The sequence below is a fragment of the Arachis stenosperma genome, chromosome 1, assembly GCF_014773155.1.
Source record: "Arachis stenosperma cultivar V10309 chromosome 1, arast.V10309.gnm1.PFL2, whole genome shotgun sequence".
In the NCBI taxonomy this organism is placed as follows: Eukaryota; Viridiplantae; Streptophyta; class Magnoliopsida; order Fabales; family Fabaceae; genus Arachis; species Arachis stenosperma.
The window spans coordinates 3,717,141-3,731,899 of NC_080377.1; the positions used below are offsets into that span (position 1 = coordinate 3,717,141).

Here is a 14,759-nt window from a genome sequence, read left to right on the forward strand (position 1 = left end):
AGCTGCATGACAGTTGTAGGGAACGAAGCTTTCAGGAAGGAGGCCTCTCCTTGTAGGGCCCCGTCTTACTGACAGGGTATATAAGGGGAGGGTCCTACCCCTTCTCCAAAGTACGTCACCATAACTTTTACCCTCATAACCGCCTACACATTTTCTGACTTGAGCGTCGGAGTGTCCTTGCATGTGGCACCCCCTCACATTACCAAGAACTCGTGAAGTCGACTACGCCCACAACTCACTCCACGGACCCGGACCAAGCCTGATCCCCATCTTCCTACTCAGGAGACACCTCCGACTCGTCCGGATCTCGAGCAACCGAACATAATGCAACAACAATATAGCACTATAATATTTGTTATATTACTACTTTGCTTGAAAGTTTCTCAATAAAAATAAATAATGAAAATATGATAAGAAATAATGTATTCAACATACAAGACCAGTTATGGAAATAAGATGAACATCTCTACCTACCAAACAAACACACACTACACTTATTTGATCTTACAACAATTAACAACTTGATTTTATCTTTGCCATAGTTTTTGTTGTCATAAACCTTCAGTTGCGTATAGGACGAGAAGTAATGGGAACAAGGCATAGATTTTCTTTTCTCATTACTGCCACTCCAAAAATTTCCGACATATCCAAGTCCTGAATCTTCATTCCATTGGGAAGCTTCCAATCAAAATGATACAACAACATTGCAAGTGTAGACTCAGTGCTCGCCACCCCAAATGTGATTCCTGGGCACATTCTTCTTCCAGCACCAAAAGGAATTAGTTCCAAGTTGTTTCCTATGTAATCAATAGTGCTATTCATGAACCTTTCAGGGTTGAACCTTTCAGCCTCAACCCAATGATTTGGGTCTCTCCCAATCGCCCAAGCATTGATTATTACTTTGCTTTTGGAAGGTATGTGATATCCATTGATCTCGCAATCTTTTCCACATTCTCTTGGAAGTAAAAATGCACCAGGAGGGTGCAATCTCAGTGTCTCTTTCACAACTGATTTCAAGTATTTTAGTTTTTCAATGCCACTTATTCCTTCTTTGTCAAGTACTTCTCTTACTTCAGCTTGTGCCTTCTTCATTATCAATGGATTCTTAATCATCTCTGCCATTGCCCACAATACGGTTGTAGCTGATGTCTCTGTTCCGGCTGCAAAAATGTCCTACAACCATAGATCAAGTTAAACTAACTAGTAATATTCTAAAAAGAAGAATGTTAGGGCTAACAATTTTGTGATTTGTAGCCATCAAATAATTATCAATGATGATTTTAATGGTGTGAGATTGATGTGAGATTTCATTTAATGACTCACTTTTCTTTGCTGATTATATTCTAATCAGAATTTAATAAAATTGCTGGTCCATTAGACTTTTCCTTCTAAAAAAGTTTCTAAGAAATTTAATCGAACATTTTAGACCTCAATAAATTTAAATTATCAAATCAGTCTTCGATATATATATTAATATATTATTGACTAATTTACCGTTTACAACTGACTTAAAATTCCAAGGGAGCATTGCTACTTTCATAACAGAGCAATTTTAATTTTAAACACTGGTTAACAACTTGTATTTCTTAATGAGTTACACAATTTTCTGTTCATGTTATTATAATTCTTCAGAGAGAGAGAATATTTTTATTTAAACTAGTGTGTCACTTCTAAATATTTAATTTATAACTATTAATTACATTGGTACTTTTATCTCATGAATCACGAACACTTTACTGAATTGTCATGTTTATGTATGAGACACATTTTAAACACGACATTCGTTTGACATGTGTGTCTTAATAAAAAAACTAAATTTTCTTGTTTTTAATATGGATTTTTAAAATAAATTTAGAAATAATATATATTTATTAAAATAAAAATATTTTAAATATTTTATATAATTAAAAAATTAATTTATATTTTAATATATAGTTGATGTTGCATATCACCAAATAAAAATAACATAGCCTGGCTGAAAGAAACAAGCAAAGATATTAGATCGATCTATCTTATAATTGGAATCAAATATTCAATGCAGTGTTGAGGTCCCTTCCATAATTTTGGGGGAAGTGGTCCAAATTTATCACAAAATTTAGTAGTAGGGACTAGGTACTACTGTGGTCCTCATTCATAAGGAGAAATAAAATATCAAAGCACCTGACACAAAAGATAATAACAAAGGAATCCTATAGAATTATTAGAATTTAATATTCTTGACAATGAGTTACTCATTGATATTTAAAAAGTTAAAATATCATATTAAATTATTAAATTAAAAAATTAGATTAATAGCTAAAAGTGATACATAAATAATAAATTTGAATAATCTTTTTAGCATTTTTCATTGTAATATATACTCATATTACTCTTTTTTTTTTTAATTTTGTTTAATTATTTATTTATTTTGGTGTGCACATGGATTTAAGGCTACCATAATAATGAACATAGTATATTTTTGTCAATTTTAATAATATAACTAATGTAATTAAATTTTTTTTGAACCATTTTAATACATGTGGTTAGGACCACTGTGGCACTGTGGACCTTAACTCGTATAAATAACATTATGTTTATGCACAAGTTACATTTATAAATACTACATTGAAATGTTTTTTTGTACGTATCGAAAATAGATTCTTTTTATTTTTTATAACATTTGAGAGAATAAAGTATGATTTATTATCTTTAATTTTATAAATAAGACAAAAAATAAAAAAAAATAAATAATTAAATTAAACATTTAACATCATCTAATTTTTTTTATTGAAAAGGATCTATTCTCGTACCGAAAATACACTATAGATATTAAAATCAATGATATCTGTTTGACTTAGTATCCTTTGTATGTTTTAAAAAATAAAACATCCTCAATCAAGGCTCAGGCACAACTCAACATACATGTCAAAATACGACAGAATTCCAATTCATATATAGAATCCCTTATCAGAGGAGTCATTAATGCAAGTTGTGAACTGATGAAAGAATTAGGAGTTCGTTAACCGTATTGCTGATGTGTCTCAATCATTGGCCATAACTTTTCAGAATCAATTCTTTTAAAGTTTATCTATCACAATATATCATCTTGTGTCTATCAAAATTCAAAAGTTTCATTTATATTTTTTTTAATCGAAAACATAAATAGAAATTCCAAATTAAAATTTTTATTTTTGTATATTGAATTATAAGTGGTGAAGTCTTTAAAAATAATCTAAATTAAGTGTTAAAGATTATTGCTTTTTATATAATTAAAATAATATTTTTTTTACAAAATGTCTAATATTTTTTTATTTTATAATTAAAAAATATTTTTTTAATAAAATATTGATGACATTTTGTCTTTTTATATTTAAAAAAATTTATTTTATAAAATGTTAATGACATTTTATATTACCATCATAGCAGTGTAAAATACTAAAATGAACAAATATTATCGTATTTTACATTAAAATTATCCATATCTAAAAATTGTAGCCCAAAATAAGTCTAATTTATAAAGGAGAAGATGAAAACTTTTCATAGCATACAACAACAATAATAATAATTGGTGGAGTGGGATAGACTTGCTTACCAGTATCACAGCCTTGATACTATCATCTGTTAATTGAAACTCTTGCTGATTACTACTATCCTGGAATTTCAAGAGCACATCTAAGAGGTACTCATTTGCTTCTACATCATCACTCTGTTCTTGTGATGCTTTCATCTCTCTATGGTCACTGAAAATGTTTTGCATTATTTGATCAGCTTCTCGGTGCAATTTCTCAAGCTTGGGCTTCAACCCAGAGACATATTGAAGCCATGTAATAGAAGGGTACAAATCTCCAATCTCAAAACCTCCTGAAATCAATGTAGCTTCTCTAACAACTGATATGAATTCCTTGTGGTACCTGTCCGCCACAAAAACACTTTAATTTTTAATAAATTTTTATTATTCTAAAAATCAATTACTCCTGTAAATTGATTGGTTTTTTGGCGCTTTCAATCAAATTCTTAATATATATACTAGATAAATAAATTTTTAACAAATTTAAGTTTAAGATAATTTGATCTGGACTAGTTATCTGTAAAAAATAATTCTTAGGAATTTCTAAAAAACAAATTTTTCAAAAACCAAGTGTCTGAATTGAATTTTTTTCGGAATCAATTTAGATATTTGCTTTTAAATGAAAAACAACAGAGCAGATTTGACATTATTGTGTAACCCAAAATCTTAAACAATTAAATTTATGAATCTTCTCAAATATATATTCTTTATTAATCTAAATTTAACAACTCACACTTGAAATTTCAACAGTACCTGCACTTGGTGCCATAAGCAGACCTTGAAGCAATAGTAGATATTGTTGAGAACACTTGTTTGGAAAGATTGATAGGCGACCCTTCTTTTGAAGCAATCAATTTGATGAGATTGTTGAGCTCTTCAACTCTGATTGGTTGGAAAGATTGGACACGTTTAGAGCTTAAAAGCTCCAACACACAAATCTTTCTTAAGTGTCTATAATAGTCACCATATGGTGAAAAAGATAAACCCTTAGAACCATAGGACATTATCTTTGAAGCTAGAATAGGAGTTCTTGATGAAAAATTTAGGTCATGGGTTTTCAAGAACTCCTTGGCATATTCAGGTGAAGATACCACTATAGTTGAAACTTCACCTAGCTTAAGATGCATCAAGGGTCCATATTTTGTGGATAAATCTCTCAATGTATGGTGGGGAAGTGGTGAGCCAAAAAGGTTGTGTATGTTCCCAATTATTGGTAGCTTGTTTGGCCCTGGTGGTAACTTGAGAGATTTATTGTTAGGGTTTTTCATTATTATTTTGTATGCCATGATCATGAAAAGGAGAAGGGAGATAATCATTGATGTAAAGCTAATAGTAGGGATTGGAGAATCCATTGTTGGAAGAGAAGAGAAAATGGCCATTGTTTTAAGAAAGATAAGGTTCAATAGTGAAAAAGCACATGTATAATGAAAACGTGACATATAATTGGTTTGTGAGGGGACAAATTAACTTGGATGCATCTCAAATGTATTAAATCCCTGAAAAAGTTTGTATCAAATATTTTTGTCTCTAAAAAAATTTTTGTCTCTAGAAAAATTTAATTACGTTAAGATTTTTAAACTTTTTAAAAATAAAGTATATAAATTTTTACGTTATTTTTAAATATTTATTTATCTAAATAAAAACAACAGATTTAATTAAGATAAAAATTTATATGTTTTATTTTTGTAAAATTTAAAAATTTTAATATAATAAAATTTTTTTAAAAACAAAAATGTCTTATACAAAATTTGTTAAGGATCTATTTAAATATACACTCTATATTAAAATATATACTTTATGATAATGTGTGTGGATATACAAAAAATTAATTAAAGACAAGAAACGCCATAGACTTAGATATTTCTAGAGTAATATGTGTAAGCTGGAGCCATGTAATTAATAAGACTTGTGTCTTCCGTGGTCAAAATAGAGCCACAAACATTCAACATGGAGAGTGGCAAATCATACAACCCATGATAGCTGTGGACGAGCTTGATGGTTCAAGATAAATTATCGCCCGGTGGCGGATCTTTTCTTTGTCAATGGGGCTTGTTCATACCCTGGCCCAATGTTAAGGGCCCAGGTCCAATCGAAAGGCCTGATCCAATAGATTAAGCCTAGCAAAGCACCCACCTCCATTCAAGAGGTCGGTGTCAACCCCGACTTGGTACGAAGAAGTCGGTTGTGAGATTAGCTGGCAGATAAATACTCATTCAAATGGGTAACCGCCCCTGAAATCTCTCTAACCACTTCATAAAGCCATATCTTAACCTCCCTAAGATAATGGGACGGTTATTATCCTAAAGATACGGCACTACTCCAACGGTGGTTATTGGCTCACCACTATAAGTACACTGACACACCTCAGGTATTCCTAAGTCCAATACTCTCTAAGACCTGCTTACACCCTTGCTAACTTAGGCATCGGAGTGTCCTTGCAGGTACCACCCCCCATTCACACGCGAGCACAAGTCGGACGGAGCCTCCCGAGCTGCGGACATACCCGGAGTTCTCCTCCACCATACACTTGGGCCGCCAAACGCCATCCATTGGACTAATCTCCGGTTACCCACCGTAACATTGGCGCCGTTGCCGGGGACCCGAGAGATCATTCAACGATGGCGGATAAATCCCACGAAGAAGGCCATGCGGAAACAGATTCTGAGCAAGAGAATCTAGACGTAGGCCATGCAATGAAGACAATGATCAACACCGAGAGGGTACCTCCGGAGTAAAGAATCCGAAGGTAAATTCCTCAGATGGACGTGAATCAGAAAAAGGCGGACCGTCTCATGTAACCGAACTAATGAGTTTGGTTCATAGTCGCCTGGAACAATTGGAACAAGAGCGGGAGAGGCAAAAGGAAACCGAAAGGTACCTTAAAGAGGAGATGGAACGACGAAAAGAGTTAGAAAGAAAACTCTTACAGCTAGAATCCTCCCTCAAAAACTCCCGCGATGAAGGAGAAGATCGACTCCCGGGAGGAGAAGATCCCTTCAGTAAGGACATAATGAGGGCGAAAGTTCCAGGGAACTTTAAAAGCCCTGATATGGACCTCTATGATGGAACTACGGATCCAAAGCATCATCTTAGCAACTTCAAAAGTCGGATGTATCTGGCTGATGCCTCCGACGCTACGAGATGCAAGGCCTTCCCGACCACTTTATCGAAAGCAGCAATGAAGTGGTTCGATAGCCTCCCCCCGAGATCCATTACTAGTTTTGAAGACCTCTCAAGGAAATTCTTGATGAGGTTCTCAATTCAGAAGGATAAAGTAAAACATGCACCGAGCCTCCTGGGAGTGAAACAGGAGGTCGGAGAGTCTTTACGAGCCTATATGGAAAGGTTCAATAAGGCATGTTTAGAAATCCAAGACCTGCCCACAGAGGCAGTAATAATGGGGTTAGTCAATGGACTTAGAGAAGGCCCCTTCTCACAGTCCATATCCAAAAGACACCCCGTTTCTCTGAGTGATGTACAAGAAAGGGCTGAAAAGTACATCAACATGGAAGAGAATGCAAAGTTAAGAGACCCGAGTTCACGACCTGGACCTGCTTCCTCCTCTAGAGAGAGGGAAAGGGAAGTCAGGAAGAAGGAAGAACCCGGTCTCGAAAGGCCCAGAAAGTATCACTCTTATACTCCTCTAAAGACTTCTATAGTGGATGTATACAGAGAGATCTGCAACACTGAAAGGCTGCCACCCCCAAGACCTATTAAAAATAAAAAAGGGAGAAGTCGCAGCGAATATTGCGAGTACCATAAGATATATGGTCACTCCACCAACGATTGTTACGACCTCAAAAATGTGATAGAAAAGCTGGCTAGAGAAGGTCGGCTTGATAGATATCTCATGGAGAGGTCGGACACCCATGGAAAGAGAAAGCGAGATGACATGGACAGAAGAGATCCGCCACCACAGACCCCTGAGAGACACATCCACATGATCTCAGGAGGATTTGCGGGAGGTGGAGTCACCAAATCTTCTCGCAAAAGACATCTCAAAAGAGTCTATCAGGTCGGGGATGAGACGCCCGACCTCCCCACAATATCATTCACAAAAGAGGATGGGCAAGGGATAATCCCCGGGCACGACGATCCCGTGGTGATAACCATGATCCTAGCCAACGCCAACCTCCACAGAACCCTAGTAGACCAAGGGAGCTCGGCGGACATCCTATTCAAGCCCGCCTTCGACAAACTAGGGTTAGACGAGAAAGAGCTGAGAGCCTACCCCGACACCCTATATGGGTTAGGGGATACGCCAATAAAGCCACTAGGATTTTTATCCCTTCACACAACTTTTGGAAAAGGGGAAAAATCGAGAACTCTAAGCATAGACTTCATAGTCATCGATGAAGGGTCAGCCTACAATGCCCTAATTGGCAGGACTACCCTTAATCGTCTTGGAGCAGTGGTATCAACTCCTCACCTCTGCATGAAATTCCCAACTCCAGGAGGAATAGCCACGGTGAGGGGAGATCAAAAATTGGCAAGGAAGTGCTATAATGAAAGTCTGAATCTGAGAGGGAAGGGCAAAGAAGTCCACACCATAGAGCTAGGCGGCACAAGAACCAGAGAAGAGCTACGACCTCAACCGGGGGAAAAACCGAGGAGATACAAATCGGGGAGGAGGAAGGAAAGAATACCTACATAGGAGCCAACCTAGGGGAAACCCTGAAACAAAGGTTGGGTGAACTCCTAAGAGCCAATTCCGACCTCTTCGCCTGGAAGGCCTCCGACATGCCCGTGATTGATTCCGAGCTCATGTCCCATAGGCTCTCGGTTTATCCAGGATCCCGACCTGTACAGCAAAGAAGGCGCAAACTCAGCCCAGAGAGGGCCTCCATAGTAGAAGAGCAAGTACAGGCGCTCCTGGAAGCCGGCTTTATCAGAGAGGTCAAATACCCAACATGGCTAGCAAATGTGGTGCTAGTCAAAAAGCAAAATGGTAAATGGAGAATGTGCGTCGACTACACCGACTTGAATAAGGCCTGTCCTAAGGACCCTTATCCTCTACCGAGTATTGACACCCTGGTAGACTCCAGCTCAGGGTACCAATACTTATCATTCATGGACGCCTACTCGGGATATAACCAAATCCCGATGCATGAACCCGACCAAGAGAAAACATCGTTCATCACACCAAAAGCCAACTATTGTTACGTGGTCATGCCATTCGGATTAAAGAATGCAGGAGCCACGTACCAAAGGCTGATGAACAAAGTGTTTTCCCCCCATCTAGGGAGCTTAATGGAGGTGTACGTCGACGACATGTTAGTAAAAACCAAGCAAGAAGTCGACCTCTTAACCGACCTCTCACAAGTCTTCAACACTATAAGGTTGCATGGGATGAGACTAAATCCCGCAAAATGCGCCTTCGCAGTAGAAGCAGGAAAATTTCTAGGGTTCATGCTAACACAAAGAGGGATTGAGGCCAATCCCGACAAGTGCAGAGCCATCCTAGAAATGAAAAGTCCGACTTGTTTGAGAGAGGTTCAACAGCTCAACGGCCGACTTGCAGCCCTCTCCAGGTTTTTGGCAGGATCAGCACTAAAATCCCTTCCATTATTCTCCCTATTAAGGAAGGGATGCCAGTTTGAATGGACTCCGGAATGTGAGGAGGCGTTCCAAGAGTTCAAAAAATTCTTGAGCCAACCTCCCATCTTAACCCGACCAGCACCGGGAAAAGACCTCGTCCTATACTTATCCGTCACAAACAGGGCTGTCTCATCAGCCCTGATCAGAGAAGACGAGGTCGGGCAACACCCGGTCTATTTTACCAGCAAGGTTCTACAAGGTCTTGAACTAAGGTACCACAAACTAGAGAAGTTTGCTTACTCCTTAGTAATAGCCTTAAGAAGGCTAAGACCTTATTTCCAGGCTCACACAATAAGAGTCCGTACGAACCAGCCCATGAAGCAAATCCCTCAAAAGACGGATGTCGCAGGGAGAATGGTTCAATGGGCGATAGAGCTCTCTGAGTTCGATTTGAGATACGAAACTCGGACTGCAATTAAAGCCCAGTGCCTCGCCGACTTCATTGCAGAATACGCAGGTGAACAAGAGGAAAAACCAACTACATGGGAACTCTATGTAGACGGGTCCTCCAACAAAACAGGGAGCGGCGCAGGCATAATATTGGTAGATGGAAAAGGAACCCAGTTAGAGGTCTCCTTAAAATTTGAATTTCCAGCTTCAAACAATCAGGCAGAATATGAAGCCTTGATTGCAGGATTAAAGCTAGCAGAAGAAGTTGGCGCCACAAAGGTGACAATCTATAGCGACTCACAAGTGGTGACTTCCCAAATAAGTGGGGAATATCAGGCAAAGGACCCCAATATGAAGAAATACTTGGAAAAAACCTTGGAACACCTTGGGCACTTTGCGGAAACCGAGATCAAGCACATAACTCGGGATCTAAATAGCAGAGCTGACGCCCTGTCCAAGTTAGCAAGTACCAAACCCGGAGGGAACAACAGAAGCCTGATTCAAGAGACCCTACAAGAGCCCTCGGTATCAAAAGCAGAAGATGAACGAGAGGTTCTTGAGGTACTCGGCCTAAACCTCGGATGGATGAATCCCTTAGTCGAATACCTAAAATTCGACATCCTCCCCAAAGAGGAGAAAGAGGCTAAAAAGATCCGAAGGGAAGCACAACATTATACTTTGGTGAGAAATGTCCTTTACAGAAGAGGAATATCAACACCATTGTTGAAGTGCGTACCGACCTCAAGAACCACCGAGGTGTTGGAAGAAGTACACAATGGGATTTGCGAAAATCATCTCGGAGCAAGGTCGCTAGCCAGAAAAGTAATCCGAGCAGGATTCTATTGGCCGACCTTGCAGAAAGATGCTACCGACTTTGTGAAAAAATGCCAGCCATGCCAGATGCATGCAAATTTTCACGTAGCCCCACCAGAAGAGCTCATTAGTATAACTTCCCCCTGGCCCTTTGCAAAATGGGGGATGGATCTGTTAGGTCCTTTTCCCCAAGCACCAGTGCAAGTTAAATACTTAATCGTGGGAATAGATTACTTCACAAAGTGGATAGAAGCAGAACCATTAGCCACTATCACTGCTCAAAGAAGTCGCAGGTTCCTCTACAAAAACATCATCACAAGGTATGGGATACCTTATTCCATCACCACAGATAATGGAACCCAATTCACCGACGCCACCTTCAGAAACCTGGTAGCCAGCATGAAAATCAAGCATAAATTCACCTCGGTAGAACACCCACAAGCCAATGGGCAAGCCGAGGCAGCTAACAAGGTCATACTGGCAGGTTTGAAGAAAAGATTACAGGAAGCAAAGGGAGCTTGGGCCGAAGACCTCCCTCAAGTACTGTGGGCTTATAGGACAACTCCCCAATCCGCCACAGGAGAAACACCTTTTCGACTAGTGTACGGCGTAGAAGCCATGATTCCTATAGAAATCAGTGAGCAAAGCCCAAGGGTAATTCTCCATGATGAGGTCGGAAATGTACAGGGGCACAAAGAGGAGCTCGACTTGCTCCCCGAAGTCCGAGAGAACGCCCAGATAAGAGAAGCAGCATTAAAGCAAAGAATGGCTACCAGATACAACAAAAAAGTCATTCGAAGAACATTTGCTGTAGACGACTTGGTCCTAATCAGAAACGACATTGGAGTCAACAAGTCGGGGGAAGGAAAGCTCGCCGCCAATTGGAAAGGGCCATACAAAATCAAAGAAGTGTTAGGGAAAGGTTATTATAAAATAACCGACCTGGATGGCACTGAGTTACCAAGGTCGTGGCATGCTTGTAATATGAAAAGGTACTACAGCTAGAAGCGAACTCTACTCCCTGATGTACTCTTTTCCCAGCTTCATGATTTTTTCCCAAAAAAGGGTTTTTTCTGGAGAGGGGTTTTTAACGAGGCATCATAGTAGAGGCTAAGGGAAATATACTGTCAAGACCCTTAGTAGCAAAAAGGTACCTTCCCGATTAATAAAGATCTTTTTCATTAATATATTTCTCTTAAATATCCTTCTCTATTTTTATATAAGTCTTTCTACGAAACGCGCCGACTTAAGCTCGACAAAGCGTGAAAATCCCATGAATCGACCTAGATGGTCGTCAGGATAAAACGACGAGGTACAAGTCGGTGTAAAGAGGTTATACAAGTCGATCGTAAAAACTCGTGAACTAACCCGACTCATAAGTCGGAAAGTGATCCCGAGTGGAGAAACTCGGAAAGCTTCGATCCACAGATCGGAACATAACACCGAGTAGAAGAAAAATGCATCGCAAAAATAACCTAAGTCATAAAACTCACCAAAGCAAAGTTGAGTATAAAGGATAAACAAAAGAGATTGAGAAACCTAGAAGAAGTTTAAAGGTTGCATACGAGCCTTTGCACGAAAAGGCTCGAGAAAACAATGCAAGCTAACAAAAGGTTTTTTCCGAAAAGATCAAACATATCCAAAACAGAAAAGCATGCATACGCGCAAAGTAACGTAAACCCTTATTCAAAAAGGGGCACCCACTTTGATTAGAAAACCCTTATCCAAAAAAGGGAATTTATTTTGTTTAAACCCTTATCCCAAAAAAGGGCAACAAACAGAATACTTTGTTGACGGCCTCAAAAGGCCAAGAAGCAAATTGTTCAACACCACCAGCAAATAAATAGAAGTTTAAAAAAGGGGGGACCCACAGGCCGGGCCCCCATATAGCCACAAAATAAAAAGAAGTCATTTCTTGGAAGCTGCAGAGGAATCACCACCACCAGGAGGAACGTCACCAGGACCGGGAGGAGGAGCCAAAGAGGAAGTCGGAGCAGGAGTGGAAGGACTCGGATCATCTTTGGAAGGAGGAGGAGACTCTATAATCCTCTGCCCCCGAGTCTTTAGGTCTGACTCTGAAAGGACCTCGGGAACAGGAGGATCAACAATGGCGCCATCAATCACCACTTTGTCAGGATGTAATGGAGAAAGATCCAAGTCGGGGGCTATAACCCTGACCTGTTCTAGGAAAATTCTCCAAGACTCCTCGGCGCCATCGGCGATAGAGTCCTCCAAGTCAGCATAAGCAGTCCGAGAGTTCAGCAAATCCTTCTTCACCTCCACCATATCTTTAAATAGGCTTTGGTAACTCTCCTGGGCCACCTTCCTCAAATTTACCTCCATAGTACATTGGGCTCGCAGCTCGCTCTCCTTCTTCCGGAGGTCGTCTCTCTCCTTCCTCAACTTATCCCTCTCCTCCTTTAACTCCTTCTGATGTTTTTCAAACATAAGAAGCCTCTCCTCCAGCTCCTCGACCTTTGGGGAAGTCCCCAGAGAGCTAAGAGGAGTCTTCTCAAACATGTCCAAAAGTTTGCCACAAACTCCCGCCGCCCTTAAACTTTCTTCGGCCAGAGTGGCAAGGTGTTTCCGAACAGAAACATCATCCATATTGATAAGTGGATAGATGTTCTTTCGGACAAAGGCAAGAGCCTCCGCCCTAACACCACCTTCCCAAGAAGGGCCAGACTCTGAAGTCTTGCGCTTCTTACTCTCTGGCTCGGAGAACGGTTGGGCAGAAGGGAGTGGTCGAGCCAAATTTGAGGAGGAGGAAATAACAATAGGTTGAGACGGAGTACCCACATTCCTAGGAGGAGGAGGAAGAGGAGGAGGAGAGACGACCGCCTTGGAACCCCCGGACCTGGCCCGAGACTTGGCCTTGGCTTCCTGCACCCTCTGGTAGGACTCTTGAGCATTTTTCTTTGCCATATCTACAAAAGAAACAACCAAGTTACAAGTCGGTAAAATACAAGTCGGTAAAATACAAGTCGGTGAAATACAACTCGGAAATAGGAAATGCATGCGCTACCTATGCAAGATTGAACAAATACCGACGTCCCCTGGAGGATTTTTCTCGTATCCAAGTATGGGGCCTTCCCCCATGCTTCGCGGAAAAACCCTACAATGGCCGCCTCCACCTCGTCTAGGTCATCTAGACCAATTTTTTCACAAGGGGTGGCCGGCAGCCAATAAAGGGGAAAGCGGGGGGAGGAATGCTCGTCCAAAAAAAAGGGGTGGTGACCCTCTACAGCTTGAACCTTGAAGAAGAAGTTTTTGAAGTCGTGGAAGGATTCATCAAAAAGGGTGAAAATCCTCCGACCTTGAATGGCTCGGAAGGATACCCATTGTTGCTTATTATTTAGCCCACTAAAGGGCTTAGTCATATGGAAAAGATAAAAGAAGATTCTCAAGGAAGTCGGGAAGTCCAGAGCGTGGCTTATAAACTGGTAGATCTTCAAGAAACCCCAGGAATTGGGATGGAGTTGAGTAGGGGCAACCTTACAGTGGTGCAGAACGGATATCTCAAAATCCGAGAAAGGAAGAAAAACACCCAAACGGGTGATCATGCATTCATACATAAAGAAAAAGTGAGGGGTCGCCTCATCAACTCTCCCAAAGCAGACCCGGTCTTCAGGACCCGGGATTATCAATTCATATTTGGGCTCGTCCTCGTCCGAAGTACAGAGCCTATGGTGAGTACGAAGGTGGGTGACGAACTCAGCGTCGACCAACGGTTCCTCCCCAAGGACCGTATCGTCAACCCACTGAGAAAGAATGTCTACGGAAGCCATTTTTTATGTAAAGAAAAGTGGCAGAAAACCTACAAAAGGGAAAAAGGAAAAAAGAAAATCAAAAAACAAGGCCACTAAAGAAGAAAGATTCGAAACTAGAATCTACGGGTCAACCTATCTACTCGCCAAACAAATCATGCAAACAAAAATGACATGCGAAAAGCAGAACTAACCTTTAGCCGAAAATGAAGGTTGGAGAGAACTGAAGTCTTCAAACACAAAAATGCAACACAAATAGGATAAGGAGAAGTTTGAAAGATTGCAGAAACGGAAAATGGAAAGAGAGGGAAAGTATTTATAAATAGGCTAAGGGGCATAATGGTAAAAACGAGGCAGTCATTAATGCGACTGCACCGTTACCAAAGTCCTCAATCCCTAAATGATCCCTCAACGGACACGACGCTTGAATTGACGTAACTGTCAGAAACCAAAAGTCGCGAAAATCACGTCGGTTCTCACCATCCGTATTCTTTCAAACAAGTCGACTACGAACCCGAGTTGAATACTTGAACCCAAACTTTAAAGAAAATTTGGGCTCAAGTAGGGGCACTGTTCATACCCTGGCCCAATGTTAAGGGCCCAGGTCCAATCGAAAGGCCTGATCCAATAGATTAAGCCTAGCA

At 40.2% G+C, this 14,759-nt stretch overlaps 1 protein-coding gene across 1 annotated transcript; it reads right to left on the reverse strand.

Annotated features, from left to right (window-relative positions):
• Nucleotides 1–379: 379 nt before the first annotated feature.
• Nucleotides 380–5,005, reverse strand: LOC130980004 (cytochrome P450 71D9-like). Its single transcript, XM_057903625.1, has 3 exons — nucleotides 4,301–5,005; nucleotides 3,572–3,890; nucleotides 380–1,173 (listed from the first exon to the last, which is right to left on the reverse strand). The coding sequence occupies exons 1-3, from the start codon at nucleotides 4,984–4,986 to the stop codon at nucleotides 562–564; spliced, it is 1,617 nt and encodes a 538-aa protein (XP_057759608.1). The 5' UTR covers nucleotides 4,987–5,005; the 3' UTR covers nucleotides 380–561.
• Between the last annotated feature and the right edge of the window lie 9,754 nt (nucleotides 5,006–14,759).